The 24,906-nt window shown below is 42.0% G+C and overlaps 1 protein-coding gene across 7 annotated transcripts in view; it reads left to right on the top strand.

Annotated features, from left to right (window-relative positions):
• Positions 1 to 24,906, top strand: part of utrn (utrophin) — a 145,752-nt gene that overhangs the window by 85,486 nt on the left and 35,360 nt on the right. For all 7 annotated transcript variants that reach the window (XM_029496424.1, XM_029496425.1, XM_029496426.1 and 4 more), the window contains 8 exons: positions 1,893 to 2,065; positions 3,570 to 3,726; positions 11,349 to 11,478; positions 14,201 to 14,469; positions 14,881 to 15,027; positions 17,391 to 17,469; positions 18,672 to 18,732; positions 24,542 to 24,603. In XM_029496424.1, coding sequence (XP_029352284.1) covers positions 1,893 to 2,065; positions 3,570 to 3,726; positions 11,349 to 11,478; positions 14,201 to 14,469; positions 14,881 to 15,027; positions 17,391 to 17,469; positions 18,672 to 18,732; positions 24,542 to 24,603 — 1,078 coding nt within the window. The remainder of the gene's footprint in view (positions 1 to 1,892; positions 2,066 to 3,569; positions 3,727 to 11,348; positions 11,479 to 14,200; positions 14,470 to 14,880; positions 15,028 to 17,390; positions 17,470 to 18,671; positions 18,733 to 24,541; positions 24,604 to 24,906) is intronic.

The following is a 24,906-nucleotide window of genomic DNA, read 5'->3' as shown; positions in this document are numbered from 1 at the left end:
CTTCAAGTAGCCTTTCACTGCAAATGACATTTAAAGGGACCTTTGTAAATGAACATATGCACCTTTATGCGCCTGCACAGTGTATGCCTTCTGTGCGTGCAGTCACTGTTACTTCCAAGTAACAGAAGTGCTAAAGAAAAGCAAAAAGGGGAGCACTTCGATAATGACTTGAAACATAGCCAGCTGGCACGGTGGGAGAATGACTTTGTCTTTCACCCTGTATCTGTCCTTCTGTCTTTCTTTTTTATTTATCTTCCACTTCCTCCCTTTCTTCTGTGACCTTTTACAGACATTTGAGTTGTGTCAAAAATCCAGTAGGTGATTATCCTTCCAGATCACAAGGAGGGATTTGCTCCAGCCTTGGTGAATATCTATTGGTATTCAGGAAATAGCAGCACAGTACAGTGGACGTCTATGGAAATTGAAAGGTGTTTTTGTGTGTCTTCTGTAGCTGGACTATGTTTGTTTTCTTTTCTAGCTGAGCTGTTCCACCAAATGGTTCTCATTGTATGTGTAGTCATGTGTGTCTCCCATATGTCTTCCTTCATCTTGAGTCTCTTACTTTTCTGATTATTTGTGGGATGAAGCATTTTCCTGTGTGTGTGGCTATTTTTGATGAGTGTCTTATTTTTTCGATCAGCCTTTTGTGTAGCACCATGTTAATAACCATTACAACAAGTTTCTTCTCGGAATAGTGTGGAATTATTTTTTATTGCTTAATTCGCTGATTTGTACAGACTGTGAATAATCTTCATCTAACTGTTAATAACATCTTTTTATGATTGGTAATCCATTTTAATAATGGGACACCATAATAAAACATTGCAGCAACATTATAAGAACTTCCTCTGATAAAGAGAGATTTACAGCAACTGTAAAATGAAACTCAGTTAATAGTATCATCTATAGTAACACAATGAGAAGAACGTAGTAGTAACAGCTTTGGGCACTGATGGATCATTTCGGACAGAACGTCCAAAGTTTTACTACCATACTGCTGTGAGCTTTAGGTACACTCACAATTACCTCCTTCTCTAATTTCATTGTAAATAGGTCTCTATGCTCGGGGCAGTGTAACTTTCATCCACGTTGCTTTGGAGTTTCTTCTTCATCTGCAGTTGAAATGGGCTGATTGGAGGGGAGTCCCAGTAGAGAGAGAGAGAGAGAGAAGAAAATGGAACAGTTTTACACATCTAAAAATAAAACATTTGACAGGATCCTCTGCTTGCGTCAGCCCCTCCTGTGGTTTAACACTCACACACACACCCTTTGAGATGTGCTTGTGTAAGAGGGGACACTCACACACACTTGGAAAAATCGTGCTTCGTCACAGTACTTAATGTGATGTCCTCTTGTAGCCACACACACACACACACACACACACACACACACACACACACACACAAGCCCACAGTATTTTGGAACAGCACCTTATTACGTTAGCTCTGCATACTGTATCCTGGCATAACATGAGGAAAGCTTGCTTCAGTGCAGCCCTGGTATCGCATAATGCAGCATTAATAAGGAGGCAGATGCTTCTTTAGGACTTGCTCCTAGTTGGCTTGGACATTCTAACTCAGTGAAAAGGGTACAAGCATTTTTTGTCAAGAAGTATTTCAACAACATTTCAAGAAAATCCAAACTTCTCTCTCCTCCAGAAATGTTGCGAGTGGTGCAGCATAAGCTCCCTCAAGACAAGTTTTTGTGATGAAATCTGTTGGTGTTTTCAGTCCATGAATAATCAGCTGTGACAGCGCAGAGGACTGTGACGTCCAATTTCGCATGCTTGTGATATGAACTTGAGTTTTTATGCCCTTGACCAGAAAGTTGGACAGAAACTTTGCCTGAAAAAATAGTCAGCTGTGACAATTTCTCTTTTTCTGTGTTTACAGGACATCCAGGCTGAGATTGATGCCCACAATGACATCTACAAGAGTGTGGATGGGAATAAGTCGAAGATGGTCAAGGCCCTCGGCAGTTCAGAGGAGGCTGTGTTCCTCCAGCACAGACTGGATGATATGAACCAACGCTGGAGTGACCTGAAGGCCAAATCAGCCAACATTCGGTCAGTAAAACTTTAAATATGTAGAAAGGAATGTTTTTGTTTTTGTTTCTTGTTTTTTTTACCTTTCTCCAATGTTTTGGCTCAGGAGACTCAACTTACAGCTTACTTCTCTTTTGCTCACCACAAACAAAAACCTGGCGGATGGCCTCGATCATGGCAGTGGTTCTAGTAGGCTTCTGCTTCAGTTTACTATTTTAACCATCCAATGAATTACACATTACAGAAGCTTCCAAGAGAAAGTGAGATTCTCACAAGTCAAATAAGAAAACAACAGTAAACAGAGCCGCTGTATTCTGTGTCGCTCTCGGTTTGGCAGTTCCATTCGTGATGTTTTGGATTCATTGTGCAGCACCACACATTACCTACAGAAGAGCACACTGTGTAATTTTTATCTCTGTTGTTGCGTTACCTTTCAGCTGTGCAGGCACAGTAGCTCCTGTTTTCCTCTCTGTCCACCATGGAAGACAGGGATGAAAAAAGACCGGAAAGCCACCACAGTGGCACATAAACTTCTGAGGACAGAGCCAGTGCAGCGTCAGCCACATCCTGGGCATAAATAAATATGATTGGTGATGGGTGGGTGATGTAGAGGATGAAGAAAGTGAAGTTGGAAGTGAAGTTGACAGGGCCAGATGGAGATGTTCAAAGGCAAAGGGGAGAGGAGAGGAAAGAGAAAAGCAGCACAGGAGCACAACAAAGCTTCAGGGGCAGCGGGAGGGTTAGAGAGGCTGAAGAGCAGCCAGGGGGAACTCTAAAAAAAAGGGTTCCGTTGTGAAACTAGTTCATTTTGAGTGGAAAAGAATAAATGGGGTGAGTGAAGGTCAGGCAGTGCAGACATAATAGGCGGGACTTGTTCCACAGGAAGACAAGCAAGAGAAAAATAGACAGTGAGACATCGGTGTGCATGCATGCGTGTGTGTGCGTGCATGTGTCTGTGTGTTTAATGCATAGGGCCCATTATGCCTTAATTGCAGTACATGTGTAATTATGGCTAACTTGGAAAGTGGCAACAGGAGGTCTCTGCACGGAGTGTTTGGATGCATTATGCCTGCAGGAAGGTAGAAAAACAAAAGTGTTTTTCAACACATATTGCATGTGTTGTACCACCCACGTGTGTAGCGGGCCAAAAGTGTTGGTTTTTCCCAAACGGCACCTTCTCCTGAAGAGCACCAGCCTCCCTTGAGTTGGCAGCAATGAGGTTTTTAGCGGTGTTGTAGTCAGCTGATAAAAGGCTTGAAGCCTTTCATATGATATGTTTACTAGAAATAAAAGAATATCTGGCTTCACTTCAACTAGACCACAAAAATCATTCCCCTGATAGATGTTTATGTTAATGTAATCCTGCAGGGTCATATTTGGGAAAGTATGAAGCAATGCTACAGGACCGGCGTGTCTCCTGAACTGACAGTTTGATTTGTCAGAACAAGACCGTATATGCCTGAGCAGTGAGAGCTGAAAATGGTTCAGTATAATAATAATTTAAGTGGGTGCTCTTCGTTGGCAGGGCCCATCTGGAGGCAAGTGCCGAGCGCTGGTCCCGTCTGCTGGGCCTCCTGGAGGAGCTGTGGAGGTGGATCTGTATGAAGGATGAAGAGCTGGCCAAGCAGATGCCTATTGGAGGAGATGTGCCCACCTTGCTGCAGCAACAGAACCACTGTACGGTACGTACAACCGCCACAGGCAATGTTCCTGCTGCTTGCTGTGAGATTTATCACATCTTGTCCCTCATTTGTTTCATCAGGTTTAGAATAAAATAACTTTTTTTTTTTTTTTTCAGAAAAAAAAAAAAAGAAGAGGCACATGGGTTGTGTTAGCACCCATGTGGTTCTGTGAGTGCATGCATTAGATTTAAGTTAAAGATAATTAGATTAAATTAGTTTAACTCTCATCCTATGATGCTTTACATGAGGGGGAGGGGCAGTAATGTGGTTACAAACCTTTAACAACAGCCTAATTCTATTCAACAATCCCAGTACACAACAACACCAACAACATGAGCTGGCGTTCATGGAACCAGGATCATGAAACCGATCCATCTTTCACTTTTTTATTGATGACTTTGTTGTTCCACTCTGACACCTCGAAATATTTCATAAAAAAAATGAAAAAAATTAAAACACAATTTGTCAATACAGGCTGTCTGCACAGGAAAAAAGCTGCTCCCAGACTGCACCGATCACAACAGTGATGGCTGATACGTGCTGAAATCTATGTCCTCCCATACTCTGTCATGCTCCTGACTGGAGCTGCAAACCAGGCAGCTGGTGCACATTATTTTGTGCTCTGCTGTTGCAGGTGTTCATATGATAGCACATCCAGCCACTGCACATAGTTTCTGCAGATGTGCTGAGCGTGATTGTGAAGCAGTAATCATTGTGACGTTATTAAGCATCTGACTCGCTGCATTCATGTAAACTACTCTTTGCAACAGTCACATCTAAGCACGCCACGGTGCTTCATCGCTCCATGGTTAACAAATATCGGTGTAGTGGCTGTCACAAAGCAACGAATACTGTTGTTCTATGTACACTTTTACACTCAGAATTATTTATCTTCTTCTTGCATCACTATATTACTTAGCAATCAATGCTGTTGTCGTGTCATTTAATTCACCCCATCGTCATCGCTGTTGTTTGTCGTTTGTGTTCTCCTCTTTGTTATTTATTTTAACCACTGGTTATTGTGATAGCGCTTTGCTGTGTAATTGCTTTCAGATAGATGGCTCACCCTCTGGCTACTTTGAGTCTACTGACCACCATTGCTGTTGATGTCGCTCTTGACATCCTAATGTGTTCCAGTGCACCGCGCTCACAACACTATTATTTTGTTGCCTAAACTGCTTCGAGAGTAAATGCATGTGCAGCCATGCGTGGGCGCAGGATAACACACACACTTAGACAGATTGGCAGACACGCACGGCCAGCAGATACACACATTCATGTAAGATCGTCTTTCATGTTGGATGCTTGTTAGGCCTTTGTGTAATAAATGCAGAAGTATTCCTCTGTGCATGAGCATCCATACAGTGTGACCAATACTTTTTCAAAGGGATTGTTTAGTACTTTAGATTCTCTTGTCACATTTTGGTGGAAACAATACCAATAACGAGTAAAGCAACTAAGCACAGGAAGACAACATAATTTTTCAAAAATAAGGAGATATGTGTTTAGATGTAATGAGATGTATCAAATAGGCTATAAGAGAAAACAAAAACAAAAACTTAGAAAAGATAGAATATCAAGGAGGATGAGATAACTGATCACCCGAGGAGACTGAGACCAGTGACAGATCATCAATTCCTTGGCTGCTGTGACGTTTTATGAATATCGTGTGCAAACATTGAAACAAATGATCATCATAGAAACACAGACTGAGGATTTTCCACAAAATCTTGGCAAGAAATTTTTAAAAATGAAAAATCATCCAGCCAGGACATCACAAGACCATTTTAATATATGCTAAGCTACGCCAGGGATCAAAAACCGGTAGTCAGGCTTGAGAGGTGGAATCTGTGCAGACAAGGCAACATGATCTGCCATGTTTGCCAGTTCAAAGCTGGCAATGACAGCTTGATAGCTACGTTTTATATCCTCCTGTGCTTTGAGGGATGAGACAGTTAGTGGCTGTTCAAGTTGATCAGAATTTGTCCTCTGAGGCCTCATATGATGAAGCAGCTCTCAGTTTGTCTTGTACCCGGCACCTGATGGAGGTCAGACGACTTCAACCCATCAGATCAGACAAGCTCCGTTAGATAAGGAATCGGGCTGAGCCGCACGACAACCACAGGAGAATACAACCTTCCTGCATCTCCGCTATGACCCTGCTTTTCTCATTATCCTCTATCGGCACACTGCCTGGTTTTCTGTCATTCCTCTCTGCATCTCCTCTCTTAGCTCCTTACCTTTCCCTTTCCATATCGCTCTATCCTCTCTATTCCCTTGTTCATTTCTAGGTCTCGGCTTTGAAATGCCGAAATGAGAAGTAAGGTAACAGGGGAGCTGGGAGTGAGAAAGGCTCACTTTTCATTGGACTGTTATATTTTCCCCTTCGCTTCCCTCTCTGTTTTCTTAATAGATTGGCCTGGAGGCCTCTGTGACCCTGAAAATTATGAGGGGGCTGAGCAGCACAAAGAGCGAGGGCTTTGAACATGTCATGCTCTATTACTTGCTTACACCAACAGGCACACACATTTGAGTCCCCTGTGCTCAGGCCAATATAGACAGACTCTTCAGTCACACGCATACATGCCAGTTACTTTGTTAGAGAGATGAGAGAACTATCTACTGCTCAATGTATCTATGAGGGCGAAAGGGCTTAGTGGGGCTAAGTGGAAAAACATACCGTTTTATTTATTTATTTTCCCTCCCCTCCTGAAAGACTAGGAGCGATAAAAGTGGAAGGCTAAGCCACTTAGCTTAGCCCAACTCAGAAATGGATATTGTTGGATATTAAAGAATCAGAGGGAGGAAAACTATCAGAGTAGGGGTCCAAAAACTCAGGCAGGAAGGTGATGGACCGGAAGCAGCAAACAGAGGAGCAAACAGATTTAGAAATAGGAGGGGCCTTGTTTGTTTTAGGAAATTTAGATTTTAAGACAACCGTTGCTTTAGCTTCTGCGTGAACTGAGCTGTTAAAGTGGAGAGGGAGCTGAGACAGTGGGAAGGGTAGTGGTCCTGTCTTACTTGAGCCACTTCTTGCTCCCTGCTCTGTGTATTGATCTGTACCCTTGTTTTGTCTGCTAAAACGGCCATAATAGCATTTATTAATCACACATTCAATTATCCATTAAAAGGTCTTAGTCTATCTGATTAGACTCATCAATCTGCTCTATTAAATTAGCAGCATTTAGATCGAGTGTGGGAACAAGGGACCAAACGCTTTTGGGCATTTTTAATGAGTATTATCTTTCAGCAACAGTTGGCTGGTCTGCTTTTTTCAAAACCTCACCCAGATGGTTTGGCATGAATAAATATGAAGCCAAACTGATTTTGTCAACTTTGCAAAGTAACGATGAAGTAGGTTACCAAAACACTCCCTGAAGAGAGGAGGAGGGCGCAATAATCCACAGAACCAATCTTCTTCATTGTGCCTGAATGATTGATTTACCCCATTTGCACTTTAACAGACAGGCTGTAAAGGAGAATGAAATGGATTAAAGTGCCGCACTGGACTTAACCTTATCTTTCAGGAGGGGAAGGACTCTTTTTAACACACAATTGCTTCACAATTGCTTAAACTTTTTCCCCTGAGCTGCTTCCTCTGCAGGTTGGGAGCAGTTGTGTGACTTGTAAGCAGTGTAGCTCTGTCTTTAAATGCAGTTTTGTTTTAGTAAAGCTGCGTGCGTACATCAGCAAAATGATTATCCATAATCTCCAAGTTCAAAAAAACATGGCTTTATATGATCTAACCAGTGCTAAATGGTGCCTGATTAATGAAACATGAAGGAGGTGAAAACCAGATATTTCCCTCTTGAGTTGAACCTCAAATACATTTTTTTCAAATAAATAAAATCAAATGTCAAATAAAATGTCAGCATTTTATTAGTAACAACATGTTAAATGCTAAGATTACAAATTGGTCAAAAGGAAAAGCTGCATTTCAAGTGAAAGATATATTTTTTTGATAGAAGCATCAGAAAATATCTCGTGATATTTTCTAAATTCAATGTAAATGACTTCAGCAACACAACATTGTAAAATACGCATATCTAATACATGTGTTAATAAAATAACATAACTCTCTTATGTCCCTGAAGAAACATATATATACATTATTTTTAGCTGCAAAGCAGTGACAGGCTGACAGCCTTGGCATTATACAACCCTTTGTGTACTTTACTTATTTAAATATGGCAGAGGCTGGAAGCATTGGGTTAGTAGAGCATGTCAGAAAGTATGATTTCAGACAAGCAACCCTAACCCTAACCCAACTCTCACAAGTTTTCATCTGTTAGAAGATAACAGGAGATGTTCAGGGTGAGGCATGGAACAAAAAGTCTAATTTTGTTTTGTTTTGTTCTAATTTTCACATCCTGAAATAGATCTAAAATAAATCTAATAATAGACATTGTGATCGTTTATTTTTATGTGATGAAAAACAGAAGTCGTAAGTGTTTTGAAGCCTTCCTCAGTCCCTGTCAGGTACTGTTTGGATGTTGAGAGCCGGTATGATTTAGTGTTCCTTTCAGGAGGCCTTTTAGTTCCTGGAAGAAGATGAGGGGTGTGGTAATAATTGCCGAGACCGAGATATCCGGGGCTGGAGAGTGGGAAGAAGAATGTTTTGCAGAGCTCTGAAAGTAGCTGTGTTCTGATGTTATCTTATCAGCACCGCAGGGCACGCAGTGATAAGAGTTTGCTGCGCTGTTACGACCACACACCAACATTGACCTGTCCACAAACAACACCCCAGATACCAAAATGCGCACACACAGCCAAGGTCACTCTACAAAATAGACGCTACAAGTATTGTGAGTACTTTCTTTTCCCCGGTCTTCACAAATCAGTCAAACTGAGTCCACAGCCAATGTTGAAAACTATTAAAAAAGGAGAGCGCCTTTCATATTTTATGCAGACAGTCATGCTCTATCACTCACAGGGCAGCTGGGTTTTTCTCGTTCACGACAAGCTTTATTGTGAATTCTGAAAGTCGTACATATGTTTGATTATTTCCCTTTCATGCTCCCTCTGAAAAGTTGTGTGGCACTCAGATAATATGAGCTTGCTGAAATTTCACTGTTTGAATGTTGGGGAAACATTGTGAGCTGCCATGATACCCAGTGGCAGGATGACAGAGAGAGAGGTTGTTGCTGACAGGGAATTATATGGCACTACTTGTGTTTCCATTGTAACATCCTTCCTAGGCTTTGTGTGTCGCTTTGGATCCATTTAAGGGCGAGCTTCAGGGGCAACAGCGCTATGATGTATTCAAACATTTAATGAAACTGGCAAGTCATTTAGTCACAGGGAGCAAAGGAGAAGTTGGTAAGTCCATTGAGTGGCATAACACGGCAGCCGCAGATGAGACTGAATTATCGACCAAATAAAGCAACTTTCACAAATTATGCAGTTTACTCTGTAAATTACATAAATCAGTATTGTTAATTGGCAAAGTGAAGACATTGGCAGGGCAAAAGTTTGAGGTTCACTGTGAAGGTCTACTAATATTAACATAATGTTATTTAATACATCACTTGTGATCAAATGTTCAGACTGTCCTTGCTTTCATCCTTGGGTCGACTTTTCTGCATTTTCATCACTGCTCTGGTACAATTACGCTTTCTCAAATAGACTAGCTTGCTGTTTTGTTGTGCACGTTAGTCCCGTACTTAAATTTGGTTGGAATTGCCGACTTTTCCGAGGCTGGGTACATCTTCATCTTGAACCTAGTCACAAAGCCGCCTATCTGTGATTTTCAGGAACAAATTTCATTGTGACAACATATTTAAAAAACTGAATATGTTGGTAAACTCAAAGAATATTTCTAAATAAACAACCAGTTTACACTCAATTTAATCCTCTCCAAATTCTAACTTGGGACACCAACAAATCTGTGAGAGCAAAACAAAAACACATGAAAACACTACCCTGACAGCTGAGTCCCCCACCTTCCTTCTCTTATCGCTGCTGCACATGCACACCTCCTTTTCCTTTCCCAATCACCTTTCATTTAGTTTCTATCTCTTAAGGTCCCCTCTCTGAGCTACCTGCCTATCATGTCTTGTCCATGTAAGCTTGGAGGAAAACTTGGAGCAGACTAAACCATTTTATTAGCAGGGGTGATTTAATTTGTGTTCAGCAGGATGCTTCGTTTCAGTGCGAGGGTGCATTTCCTTGCATGAGAGTCTGTGAATTCATCATTGCAGTGGGTCTAAACTTAACTTTTCCACTGACTGATCTCCAAAAAAATCAGCCTTTTAATTCAGTAAGTAGATCAAAAATGGCTCGTGAGATGACTGTTCCCTCCCATTTTTCCTTTTCTGCTCTTCCCTCAGCTTATCTGCTCAGATGACACTGTGCATATATATGATCCCATTGAACTCAGCGTGTTGTCATCTGCTGCTCAGTCAATCAACGTTGGGTGAACTTTTGGCATCTCATTTTCGCTGCACTCATCTGTTTCAGAAGTCTGATATGTGTGAGAGTTTTTCAAAGTGATTCGTCCCATCTAATCAACCTGCCTCCAACTGGCTTCAGCTGCATTGCCTCCTCACAAAGTAATCACACACTCCGATAGACAATGAAGTCCCCAGGGTTCACACTTATATTAAAACAAGAATAATTATACTGTTACATGCTTGCTCACTGCCACGATATAGATTTATTGCTTGCTGTGAGCTGCTTCAAGGCTGAGTAGTTGACATGAGGGTAAGCAAAGTGTCCGTCAATGCTCCGTGAACTTTTAATGACACTGTGTGGATGTGAATGAGAATCAGTGTAAGTGGTGTGTGTGTGTGTGTGTGTGTGTGTGTGTGTGTGTGTGTGTGGTGGGGGGGGGGCTGCACTTATCAATTGCTGTATGAGCTGCTAAGTGAATAAGATTGATAGGTTGTGTGTGCTGCTCCTGACTGCCTCTGTAATAGTAGTTCCTGTGGGGTTAAGGCACCCAGTGACTCACTTCATATCCCGGATCACTCAACTAATTTCATACCAGCCCCAAGGAAATGCCCGGGCTGACCCCAGACTCGCTCCTTCAATCGCTCCTCTGTTCTCAGAGCTCCCACTTCCACTGACCCTCTGCTGCTCCCTCGCTCTCCCTCACATCTCGCTTTTCCTCTTAATAAGGGAAGCCCAGGCAGGTAAAGTGTTTTGTTATGCAGCATTCAGCTAATTAGTAGTTGAGAGCGTTTGTCTCCTCCGTAAGGTGAACATAAACGTCTCTGATCGTTCTTGGGTCCTACCTGTGTGTGAGTGCGAGTAAATTGTTTGAGCTCTTCATAATGCTATGAAAGCCGGAGCAGACTGAAATAAAGCAGGCTGATTAGTAGATCGGTATCCAAAACCTGTTTAAAATACTCCAGGTTCATTTGAAGTTCACTGGAGGATATAAGATTAGGAGACAAGAGTCAAACACGCACATAGCTGCAGAGAAAATACATTTATTGAATAACAAATCGCTGCATACAAATGCTCTCTATCTGTCTCTCACTGTGATAGCTCACTCTGTTTTAAAGTGATTGGAAATGTGCCCATCTCACTCCATTAGGATTATCCCAGAGTTGACTTTCATTCCAATAAAAGATTTGTGATTGCAATTATTGACCCACTGCTCTGTGTTTCCGCTGCAGACGCTACGGTCAGAACTGAAGGAGCGTGAACACTTGGTGATCAGTACTCTGGACCAGGCTAGGATGTTTCTCGCTGACCAGCCAATCGAAGGCCCAGGAGAGCCACGCAGGAACCTGCAGCCAAAGACCGGTACTGGTTTTATACCCTACTCAATAACCATCCACATTTTTACAGTACACTAGTGTTTGGAAGGGTAATAGAGGAACATGCTCATTTTGCATTGTAGAGCTGATCTCTCATCCTGCTGTGATTTACCTGAATGAATCTAACTTAATCGCTGAAGTCTGGAAACCAATTTTGAAATAAGGAATATTATTACTTCTGTTAATGCAGCACGACTTATAGTCCATATTCTCCACTTCTGCTCGCTTACTGTGGCAATTTCCATTAAATCAGAGCTCACAGTAAGCTTCAGGTGGTCCAATATTAGTCCTCCAGTATCAAGTCAAAGGCAGCTGATGATGCTATTTTATGTCATCTTGACTCAGTATATCCATTGAGCTTCACCACTTCTACTGACTGGTGGATGAGTCTCTTCAACTTCTGCTGAAAAGACCTCGGTCACCACATGCACCGAGGCTTCTGCACCTGTATGCATACACTCTTTCCAAAACAAACAGGAGGCTGGAGTTTGCGTGCCATTTGTGTGTCTCAGTCCTCACTGCATATGCAATTATTATAGAAGTAACAGGAAGAGACGTGTTACCAGAGGAGGATTGTGTGTTCCTCGGGATCATTCCTCAGAGCTCAGTATGTTTGCCTCTGTAAATGTTGGGGAAACAGTCAGGATTTACAAGAAGTAAGATTGCAATGGTCAAAATACAGCATTCACTATATTAACTAAAACCTGATAATTAGAAACAAATAATAAATGATTTAAAACTAATTATGGGATATAAAATCCCTGCAACTGCAAGAGCACATTTCTTGGTTTTGTTAAGACATTTAAGTGAGAGTTTGGCTGCTTTTACCTCATTGGTAACTCTCCCTCCACCTCTTCCACTCTCTTTGTCTCTGTCCGACTGTCTCTCTCTTTACTCTACAACTGGTGCTCTCATTTTGTGTTGAGTTGAGTTGTCCATAAAATTCCTTGTTTGTAGGAATTGTACCATCCATGGGTGCGTCCGTTGCAGGAATCTTTTAGGCCACTATATAGAACATACCTTTCAGTGGTGGAGGGCATTATAATGCTCCCAAACCGTGGAGAAGAGGTGATGTGACCTTTTTCCTGTTTCCTGGTGAGAAGGATGTGTGTCATTAAGTACTAGATTATTTTTCCCTTGCATTGGATAAGATGCAATAGAGTGAACAGGAAATGAAGACTATGACTGACATCAAACTATTTTGGACTTAAACTAGAGGGACATTAGATTACCTGCTCACTGTGTTATGCTCCTGAGTCCCAAGAATGCCCCTTTTTACCCTTAATGGAGCACTTCATCAGTTCATTCTGTGCAAAGCACTTACAAACTGTAAACCTGTGTGGTTGTCTTTACACTAAATGGGAGGACTGGGTTCAGTTTCAAGGTTAAGTGCCGGTCACTGAAATCCCAGCTGGGTCTAATATCATTATATAATAAGCACCCAAGAATTAAATATGCACAGAATCGTTCAGCATTTCCTCCCCGTCTCAGTTGAATGCAGCAGGAAAGTCTTGGTGAAGTCAGCACATTTCCCTTCAAACTAAAGCGTGTTAATAATTAAACCAACCCAAGGGGCTGTGTAGAGGTGTAGCGGGACTTCAGAGCGCCGACCGATAGGTTTGTTGTCTGTGATCTTTGATAGAGATATCAAAGCGCGGTCTCATTGTATAAATAGATAAAAGGGTGATTTAGATCACAGGCTGCACTTGTGTAATCAGAGGAAATGAGATTTCTTAGAGTGATGCTACGATAAAGTCTTAACCATTTTAATTGCTGCACTGTTAGCACTTTGCTTTGTCAATGCCAGTAAATTGACTTTCATTGTTTTGTTTGCAGACAGCATGGCGACATAATTGTTAGAGCTGTTGTCCCACAACAAGAGAGTTATGCAGTTGCTTTCTGTGCGGCGTTGGCATGTTCTCTCCGTGCTTGCATGGGTTTCCTCCCACCGTCCAAACACATCATGTTTGGGTTGACTGGTGACTCTAAATTGCCGTAGGTGTGTGTGTTGGCCCTGCGATGGACGGGCGACCTGTCCAGTGTGTATCTCGCCCTCTGTCAATGTGGGCTGGGATTGGCTCCAGCAACCCCCACAACCCAGAAAAGCATAAGGGGTAGAAAATGAATTAATGAATGAATGTTTTGTTTGCTGCTCGCTTTCTTCATTACAAAAGACAAACACGATCAGACTGTGTGTCTACATGAGACGCCATCAGCTGCATGTCTTTTAATGTCTACCTCTTGTATAAGGGAGAGGGATGGAAAAGCAAAAGCAAAGTACTTGCTGAGGTGTAACAGGTGAACACGGTAATTCATTGAGTCATTGCCCTGGAGATGTGGCCTTAAGACTAAGATAGATAAGAGCTGCTCACATTTCTTTTTCAGTTAGAATATGTGGTTGGAGAGCAGCTCTCTTTTCTGCCGCCTTTTATACCATCCTCATTCCCCACATCCATCCCCATTACTCTCATCCTTTTTTTCCTCATTCATCAGATGCCATAACAGCTACCCTCACTGCAAAGTTTTTAGATAAAACATAAAAAATACCCATAAATTGAAAATACAGAATGGACTGAATTGAAATTATTCAAATTGGCATAGCCAAGTATGTTAGATTATATATATAAAAGAATTCTGAAACACAGGTTAATATATTTTGAAATGAATGTGAATGCTTTTTAAGGAAGATATAATTTCTCTTTTTCTAGACCTCACCCCTGAAGAGAAGGCCCGAGAGTTGGCCCGGGCCATCCGCAAACAGACAGGCGAGGTGAGGGAGCGGTGGGAGCGGCTGAAAGGACACGTGGGAGGCTGGCACACTCAGGTGGAACAAGCCCTGGAGCGACTACAGGAACTGCAGAGCTCTATGGACCAGCTCGACCTGCGTCTCACGAGGGCCGAGGAGGCCAAAGCTGCGTGGCAGCCTGTGGGGGATCTGCTTATCGACTCCCTGCAGGACCACATCGACAAGACAATGGTGAGTCAAAGAGACGGCACAGTTGATAAGCAGTATGTCTAATATACTATACCCAAACAAATATATTTTCTTTTCACTTAAAATCTTCATCTTGACATGTACTGTGAATTCTTGGCCTGTAACTGCAATTTCATTTGTTAATGATTATTAATAAATTGAATAACAGCCAAAGTATAGAGGAATGATATTTATATTTATATTACTGTAAAAATAAAACTGAGCTCCATTTGGAGATGGGTTAGGGTTAGGGTTAGAGATCAGCGCAGTAAACAAGAAAAAGATAAACAGCAATACAGACTAAACAGGAAACACTGTGAAACCACAAAAGTCACACTTATGAAAATAGCAGTCGCAGAATTACTGTGTGATATCAGCCTTTCATCCCGCAACAACATGAAACTCTCTGTCCAGACCTTCAGAGAGGAGGTCGCCCCATTACGTCAGGACGTGAGATTCGTCAATGAGCTCTCTGCAGAGCTGACGCCACTGGACATCCAGCTATCCTCCACTGCCTCCAGACAACTGGACCAGCTCAACATGAGATGGAAACTGCTCCAGGTAGTTCAAATCCTCCCAAACCACCTGCTGATGTGGAACAAGGCATGTGCTTCTTTTGCGCTTTCGCTCTTGTCTAAATGAATCCTGTCTTCAATATATCCTGATGGCCTTCCTCCCTCATTCTCCATCTGCCTGTCTGTGTGCTGCTATCTCTTCTGTCTGTCTCTTCCTCTGTGGCTCTCCTTCATTTTCCTCTCACCGTGTGCCTGCTGATTTTACTTTGTGTCAGCCGAACATGCTGGGGACTGAGAGTTGTCCCTCTGCCTGTGTACCTGTTTCATTTGAACACAGCCTTGTGCTCAGTGCAACACTTTGTCACTACACATCAATGGACACTATTCTCACAGCACACCAGCCGCATTCTTGGCTTTCTGCTAACTTGTCTTGGTCTGATTTCGCTGTGGGGCTGACTGAGTGTTTGTCAGATTGGAGCATTTTTCAGCCCTGAAGTGAAAGTTGCAGAAAAGTTTTATTTATTTATTTATTTATTTATTTTATTTTACAAGTCATCTGCAGTCACAGCAGCAGAGCAAAGTGCAAATTCAAATCAGAAGGTGAAGTAAATTCTTTCAGTTACATTCATGTCATCAAAGAAGGCCAATTTTCCTATTTCATTTCTTTTTTTGCATGTAGTTCTCAGGCTTGCTTTTAACTCAACTTTATGCCATTTATATATGACTTGCGTTTCTCCTCTATTCTTTGAAAATTGCATTTAAAATCAGATCAGATCGACAGATGGGTGCAGAAAACTGATACGTCTAAAGTCTTTTTCTTGCTCTTTATCTGCGTTTGATCCCCATGAGATCCTTGATGAGCCCGGCTGGTGACGCCTCAGGTCCCTGCTGTAGGAGGAGGACTGAATACAGGTCACGCTTCCCAGCTGTGATGGCATCAAGTTAAAAGACATCAAGCAGCCACAGAGGGGCTGTGATTTTAAGGACGCTGATATGGGAATTTCTGCCACTCATTTGAAGCCTCCCTGTATGTTACTGAGGCTAAATGAGCAGAAATGTGGGCAGAAGAAAAGCAGGAGAGGAAGTAATGCATAGAGAAAAAATGAAATCTTGGAAAGAAACCTAAAGTCGTCCCTTTGAAGCGTCACACTGCCACACTGTGAAACTGGGTAGCTGGGCTAATTTGTATCATTCAGACACCCACTTATAGTCTTTGTGCCTGCAGAAAGACCATAACTCAAATACAGAGCTGGTGTAAACTGCACTCTTTGTCCACCCATTGTCTGCTCTTTTTACTTAGTTCAGATTGTGTGAAAGTTGTGTGATTTGGTCTTGTTGTGTGGCAGCTCCCATCTTCCTCTCTGCGGGAGAGTGACCATTACAGCCATTAGTGGCTAGAAAGAGGCAGAGTTATCACCTTTCTGAGCATCTCCTCGGGTTCCCTGAGTGGGCAGCTGCGAACAGGCTGCCATAAGACCTGAGGTGTGTGTCTCAGTATTACAGGCCGCTGCACAGAGTGCTGGGTCGCTCTTCAGACTGATGATGCAAAGCAATTCCACAGCCACTAAGGGCACAGGTGCACTGCCTGAGAGGTCACTACACTGCTTTCACAGGAGAGCAGGGGGGATGTGTGTGTGATTGATAACTCAAAGCTGGATGAAGTTTCACCTTTCAGCGAACATGCTGCAGTCGAACTAGCATTAATATATATCAGGCAAGTCCGTCCATTTGTTTTTCAAGTATTTTTCTTGTAATAGACACAAAATAAATCTGATCCTAGCTTTGACGATATCGCATGAATGCTTTAGTTAAATGCAGACAATTCCAAGATTGATCTGCTTGTCATTACTGTCATTTTGTTTTACCACCTCAAATCTGCCGCACTTCTGCAGTTATGGCATGGTTTAGTTTCTGGCTTATCATCGTATCACCGGTAATGGAAGATGAAAGCAGCAATAAGTTTCATCCCCTGTTTCCTTAATATCAGACGCTCTGCACATCAAAGCATCATATAGCGTCATATTTTCATGCCTGCTCATCGGCAGCAGCCTTGACCAGAGGAATTATGATTCGGTTGTAGTGATATTCCTTGTAAACGTGTTTCATAACACCTTCAGGGGATATCTGTACTCGGCCCAGTGATGAAATTATTAGAATACGGTGACAGGAGTGAATTATAGCAGTAGTAAATAACAGCATGGACTCTATATTCATGCTAAATGAATTCAGGATATGACACTCTCAGTACCTACACCTTTGTGTCCTTCAGAATGTTTTACATTTTCACTTCTGACTCAGCTGCACTGTAAATTCATTCATCCCAACCACGACGCCACGTCCAGCCTCTGTAAACTTCTGTTGCTCTGAGTTCAGCTCCGACTCTCCTCTGTCTGTCTGTCCGTCATACAGGTGGCGGTCGAGGACAGACTGAAGCTGCTTCAGGAAGCCCACCGAGACTTTGGTCCCTCCTCCCAGCATTTTCTCTCCAGTGAGTACAGAGCCAATTACTTCTGCTATGAATGTAGAGAAATTTGGGGTTTGCTTGCACTCAGTTTAAAGTCTTTCACACCCGTAAGTGTTTGTCATGTCTCATCCTCAGCATTTCACGTCATCTGTCAGTGAATATGTGGGTGCACGAGCTCAGTCACAGTTTGTAGACGAGGCCCTTTAATCTTGAATAATGCAAGGCTTAATTACAGCTCTCCACTGACTCCCTCCCATCCTCCTTTGAGTGGTCATTAGCAGAGAGAGAGAGTAGCAGAAAGACAAAGCTAGAGAGAAGAGACCAATGCAGGAGCATGAACATTAAACAAAGCAGCCAGCCTATCGCTCCCTGTCTGGCTCTTTCTTTTTCTCTCTCCCTCTCGTCATTTTCTCTAATCATGCAGACATTAGCGTTCTTTCTGCTCCACCTGATTTGCTTCTCTGGCTGTCAGACACGGACACAAAATGGACGGTTTGCGATTCAGGGCAGGTGGTGAGCTCTGATTCTGCTCCATGTCACCAGTCCACATGAATTTACTAAGTGAGCCCTGCTGAGAGCTCAGCAACTGTGGCAGACAGAGCACCAGTCCGTCTCTTCTTTCATCTTCCTGGCACTATGACACTATCTACTCCATCACACATCCGCTCTCATTACACTAGTAGTTTAATATTCCCTCAGGGATCAATAAAATACTGCGTTCTTATCTTGCCCTATCCATCTCGTATATCTTCCAATCTCGCTTAATCTCTTTCTCTTACTGTCTTTTCATCTCTCTATCTGAGCATAGAGCTGTGTCAAGGAGGAGGGAAAGTGGGAGGGTGATAAATCAAGCAACATTTGTGCTCTTGAGAGCTTCTCCACTCTTATATTTTGTGATGTTTGGTTTTAAAATCTGTATCAGCTTGTCATTATTAAGAAGACCGTAGTCTGTCAGTGTTTATTGTCTTCCTTCTTACCCACAAAGATGAACAGAAACTTGTTATATGGTTCCTTTTCTCAACAGTTTTTGCTCCTCATTGATTTTCCTCCCCTTGCATGTTTATCTAAAGGAACAATACCCATTTCCTCCCCTCCTACAGTTTTAAGCATCTATATTTATGTATAGATTGTGTTATTACGTGGCTTTTGAAGTGATAATTTGTTCATTTAGACAGCGATTTGATTTTGATTGTTTGTCTCTCCTCTCCTTTGTTTTCCATCTGCAGCTTCTGTTCAGCTCCCCTGGCAACGTGCAGTCTCTCAGAATAAGGTTCCATATTACATCAAGTAAGTGCACTGAAATTGCCTCAATAGCCCTCTGTGTGTCTGTGTAAATTGCCTGTGTTTGTGTGTGTGTTCATCAGTGACTGTTGTATACACAGGTAAAATGGAGCCTTGGGGTTTTTTAATAAGATGCGTGATCTCGGAGGGAACCTCTGGAGGAGTATGGTGGCAGGGCTGAATTAATTTTTTTGATTTTGAATTTCAAAAATACTGCCAACTGTGTAATAGCCCATTATCTCCAACTATTTTTTATGGTTGATGTGATACTCTCTAAGCCTTTTTAACCTTTCCGCATCAGAGCGCTCACCTCTTCTGACCTTTCACATACATCACCCACCGATGGTCAAATGGTTGCTTTTGTTTCATGTATATATGTATTGTGCATACATAACTAACTGACCGCTCTGGAAATTCTTTCAACCGATTTGCTCCCCTGCATACATTAAAAATTTTTTTTAACCCACACATTTCACATTCAGTCCAACATTAGTGCCGTCTTCTTGAATAGATTACACTTGACTGAATCTCTGGACAGTTTCCCGCACTGCTCTATTTGTAACAGGAAAACACAAACTTGACGTCTTGCTTTAAATTGTAATTTCTCCCAAATCAGGCCAAACACCAGTTTCATATTTAATGGGGCAAACCCAAAACATCTCAGAAAGTCTCTCCAGGGTACGTCAGGATATGAAAGATTGAAGCACCTCATCATCCAGAAATAATGTAACGGACAAGCCAAATCCTGGTTAAAAAAAAATCTTTGCATAGCAGTTTCAGCTATCATTTATCTGTCCTGCCAGCTTTATTTCTCCCTCTCACTTAAGCTGGGACACTGTCACTGTTGATTTATGATGATAAAATTGATATCTTTTTTGGGGGTGAGTTCCTTTAATTGTCCTTTGCCCTGAGTTGAAATGTCACCGTCTCAAATGAATTGTCAAATGCTCATTATGCCTCTGCACTGCCAGCCAGGGCCGTTGGCATGATGTTTTTGGATTGTCCATCTTTCTGTCCGTCTGTTTGTCCCATTATCGTGAACGCCTTCTGGGTATTTCTCCAAATTTGTGTTCAACATCCACTTGGAATTAATGATGAGCCAATAAGGTTTTAGTTTGTGAAAGGTCAAAGAGAGTTGACAAAACATCTATTTGACCTCTTCATTTTAATATCTCAAAAGTAGCCTCGGGGAGAGAACAATTGAAAAAAGAAGCAATTTTCCTCATCAAAGGTCAAAGTTCAAGGTTGTGAATGCAATATATCTGAAAGACCCAGAGGGAATTGAATTCTGGCACAAGCATTCAGTTGAACGGCAAGATAAATCAATTTGAATGTTCAGAGGTCAGTGTCTCTGAAAAAACTGTTTTGGCCTTTGATAAAATGTTGAAATGCTGATGTTTTCAATCCAAACAGTGAAAGGTCAGCTTCACTGTGACATCATCGTGTCAGTGACAGTCACAACGCTTCTGGATGCAGTTCAATGCTGGTAATGACCAAGGCGTGCCATTTTCCAGCATACAGCCCTCAACAACAGCAAGAGCTTCAAAGATTTCAATTGAAAGATTGCAAACTTGTCATGACTTGAAATTTTCCTCACATAGAGATGAGGTTCAATTAATTTTGATGGGTTTTTACAGTAACACTCAATTCTGCTGTGAAGTTCTTCGAGAAAGCAAGTCAAATGTTTTATTTCAAAGCAAGCAATTAAAGGTAGTTTATTCACAGTAAATCATTTTCAAGCATACAGAAATAAAGAGAAATTGATTCACACATTGTGTGGCATGGACCCGTGCACTGTGTTTGCACCTACAGCTTGGCACCACAGGGGATCAGAGATGAAAGCCGACTCAGAGGACAAACTTATAACTAAAGTCAACAACAGCCTGTGATCACAGATATGACCATCCAGCGAACCTGCATCCGCCCACTCGTACAAACAAAGCATCTGGCACAAGCTCATTTGTACAAAACAATATAAACAAATGCATCAAGACCCAACAAAAGAAGCACACGCTCACAAAAGGAGGGAAAGGCAAAAAGCTGACACAGACCCAAAGAATGCATATGAACTCCAATGGGAACCGAGCTGAAACTAGCTAATCACATGCACACTCAGACTCATTGTGAGCACAGACCATATGTTCTGTCGATCCTCATTGTTGCTTTTCTCATCAGCCCGGTGTTGTCTCTCAGACACAGGGGGACAAGAATTGATCCTCCTTTAACTTTTTGCCACATCGTGCTGTAAGTGATGCTTTTTTCCCCCCAAATCCTTTTACATACTGAAATACGCATGCCTGTAAACCCACTTAATTTTCAGCTGGAAAATGGAGCCCTAAATCCCCGTCCAGGACTAATTATAGGTCGCATTCAGCGCTGCGACATCCTGAGGACCCCCGCATTAGTCTTTGGCACATTCATTTTCCTGAACCTTTACGCTTCTTCCTTTCCATCTACTCTCATACTGTGCCTCTTTTCTTTGCGCTGACAAAGTTCCCCAGATTAAAACTGCGGCTTGTCCACCCCCCATAGTGAGGAGTTCAAGAGACATATTGGAAGAAAATCAAATGGCTTCAAACGAGTTCTATGCCAGCAGTCTCATGTTGGCAACCTCACATGTTGTCCCATTTCAGCCATTCTGGCAATTTAGCAGGTCTTGAGGGCCTTCTGAGAGGAAATAAGGCAAGACTGAGTCTCTGCAAAGATTGGAGAAATCTTCCTCTACAGCTCAAGGCTTTTCTGGTTTGTTCTATCTCTGTGTGTTTTTGTCAGGAAACATTTCATGCTTAGAAATCGTGTGTGTGTTTTGTTGCACCTAGCAGGGTCGACAGCTCTTACATCCTTGGACGGGCAATGTGCATCCCATCTTCAAGATGTCGAGATTAAGGAATTTTACAAATACCAACTTTGAACTTTATTTTAAAATTTGAGAGGAGTTTAATTAAAAAAAAAACAGAAAAGAAGCAGAGAAAGTGAAGCGGCAAAAGCTTAAAAAAAAAAAAAGACACAAGTCAGGCGGAGAAAGCAGGCACTTATCACCTGTCAGAGACATTTGTGAGATGTCTGGCAGGTTGCTGTCACAATGGGGGAAAATCCCTTAAATCTTCCTCTGGTTTATTCAGATATTTAACTAATTCTGTCTCTCTGGATACACAGATACACTAGTTATCATTCATCTGCACACTCATGTTTATTCAGGGTGGCCTCTGAATGTTTGACAGTGACAAACTCCCAGCAGCAAAGAGAAGTGCTGTGCAGATGCGTTGGCTGGTTTGCAGCCAAGTGTTTGATGGGATAGATTCACTCCCTGCCCTGTGGGCCAGGATGGGGTGGATGTACTCCAGAAGGATTTTGTTATTTGTATGTCTGCTTTTTGCTCAGCGAAGGTAACATTTAATATTTTGTCCTTTTGTAAGAGCAACAAGAAACCCAGCACAGTTAACAGCAGTGGGAAAATGTGGTTCTGCTTAATTATGATGTGGCAGAGAAGAATAATTAGCAAAACCATTTTAACCTTCCGTTGTACAGTAACTCTCCACAGAAACGTCAAAGGAAATGCCAATTATTTTTGATAAGCTTTTTTGTTATCACGGTGATCTGTTAGTGTAAGACTGCTCACTAGCAGATGGCTTCTGCGGCCCGCTTTGATTCCTCAGACATCTCATAAAAACATCTTGGAAAAGGTTATTTTCTCGCTCAGAGAACCCCAGTGGCTACATAAATTTCATCCCTCGCTCTCTGCTGCAGTATCTGTTTCTGTGACCCCATTTCATTAGCTGATTGTTACTGTGGATGTCATTAAACAACGTTTATGAAGGGAAATGTCACATGCATTGCATAAGACCCGGGCGGCTACATCCCTCGATGCTCTTGCTCATATTTGGCTGCATCCTGAAAAATAAGGGCATCGTGAAACACACTATTGTAGTTGGCATGTTTTTTGTTTTCATTAGCTTGTTATTGCTTGAAAGACATATGCCCAGATATGGTATGAATGCAGATATTCACAACAAATTTCATTTGTCCATACCATGAATGAAACCAGGAGTAATCCCTGTCGATTCATTTTCTGTTAATCAAATTCACTTCAGCACTACGTGTCCCCGAGAAGGTTTGTTCACGTCTAACCTGTTTCATTAAGTTTAGAGGAAAACTCTGTGTTTATGAGCTTTTCACTAGGATCTGAAGCTCTGCTGAAAGGCCACCTCAAAAGGAGGGACTCTGTCCATTTTCAAGCAAACTGTGGCGCATTTTGTTTCGGTGTGAGATCGCTTGAATGGGAAAGTTTAAACTTTAAAAGAAATCGCTCACACTGTGCTGAGGTTGACCTCACATGTGGTGCTCTGTATATCTTCAACAAGCCTTCCAGTGAAAACTTGGAGTGTTGTCCCCTGCTCTTTAATATTTTCTGAAGTCTCTTCCCTATGGATGTTTCCTGCAGCGTTATCTAAACTGTAGCAGCTTTAGAGAAAATGTGTTATCAGTTTGATTTATTTTTCTCCCCTCTGCAGAATAGCAAAAATTTGCTCAGGCATTACAAAGAGATTGTGATGAGGGGAAAGAGTTGAAGACCGTGGAACCTGACAGCTTTCCTCATTTCGACATTCATGAGTTGTGGATATGAGCATGTAAACACTGATTGCCTTGTTGTGTGTGTCCATAAATATGATACAGATTTAAGCTTTGATGGGAGTTGAAAGTGCCTCCCATCATTGTACTGGTTCTGTCTCATCAATGATCTGTATCTTTTATCGACAGAAATGTTTCATGGCAATAACTGCCCTGAGCTGGGTTGCCAGTATTCCTCATGTTATATGTTTTTGTGTAGTAAATATGAGCAAATCCCCTGACTTTTGTGGATTCATTCAAGCCCTTTGTAGTGTCTTAAAACAAAACAAAAGCCTGTCCAGGCATTTTTAATGCTAGTGTGGGTGTGAATGTCATCAGGCCATTGAATATTGATGAACACCGGAAGATCAAGGAGGCTGCTGTCGTCCTCTTTGCCACCTCAGTTCACTCTCAGCACTTGACTTCACTTCCTGCTGCCTGTCAGCAGAGAGCGAGCCGTCATCGACACTACACGGGAGTCACCGCATGCATGGGGGGGGGTCACCTTCAAGAAATCTTCTTCAAACATTCCCCACAGATCTGAGCGCAGCTTCTAACAGCCAGACGCCTTCTTGAAATGTACACACAGCAGAGCCACATCACGGCCAGCGGAGCTCAGATAGATGCACTGATTGGCAGCAGCAGCCCAAGAAGAGCCAGATTCTTTGTCGTCCAATGTGTGAAGGCAACTGTGTTTGATCAGCTTTGGTGCACGTCATATTTTCTTTATTTTTGTAGTTTTGGTTTTTCTGTATGTTTGGTTCGTTCTTGTGTGCGAGGCTTCGCCCTGAAGTGAAAATGTAAGCTGGATGGTGAAACTCAGCTGTCCATGTTTACCTCCCATTGTTTTGATAAGACAGACCCCGCGGTTATCTGAGAGATTCACAGTTTGTGGCTGTTCGTCTAAGTCTTTTTCTTGCTCTTTCACTCAGGGGACTTAATGATTGGTGCAGGAATCTGAAAACTGTGCAGAATGAAATGAGTTATTTAGAAAGCTATTAAATGATGATAATCCTGTGCAGTCATTCTGACATGGTCGTTTTTTGTGTCTTATTTTGAGTGTTTTTAATTTAGATTTTGAACAGAGATTTCCAATATTTTTTTTCTTTGGTTTTTTTTTTGTGTGTGATAATCTTTTAATTTGTTCCTGTTTGTGTTTCAGCTTTTATTTTTCAGTCTGATGGTTGTATCTGTTTGTGGTTTTCAGTCACCAGACACAGACGACCTGCTGGGATCATCCAAAGATGACAGAGCTCTACCATTCACTCGGTATGTTGCCTTCACGTCCTGAGTGTTGTAAGTTATATTTAAAGCGGGAAAAAAAGGTTTGAATATTTTGTCTTAGTTTTATTTGTCCAGGTTTTGGGAGACTGTAAGTCTGTCTTAGGTTTTGTCACCACTGCAGTATATTGGAGGACAATTGTTGCCAATTTATGTCCTGCCACAAAATAACCCACGAAAGACTTAATCGATATCGAACTCTCAGAGTTTCAATAGAAACTTTTCACTGGGGCTCTTTTCAGAGTTAATGAAACATTGAATCATGATCAGTCAGCCACTGCTAAATCCGCT

This window comes from Echeneis naucrates, chromosome 24 (assembly GCF_900963305.1).
Source record: "Echeneis naucrates chromosome 24, fEcheNa1.1, whole genome shotgun sequence".
In the NCBI taxonomy this organism is placed as follows: Eukaryota; Metazoa; Chordata; class Actinopteri; order Carangiformes; family Echeneidae; genus Echeneis; species Echeneis naucrates.
The sequence above is the reverse complement of the archived record's forward strand: the minus strand, read 5'-3'. Positions and strand labels throughout refer to the sequence as shown.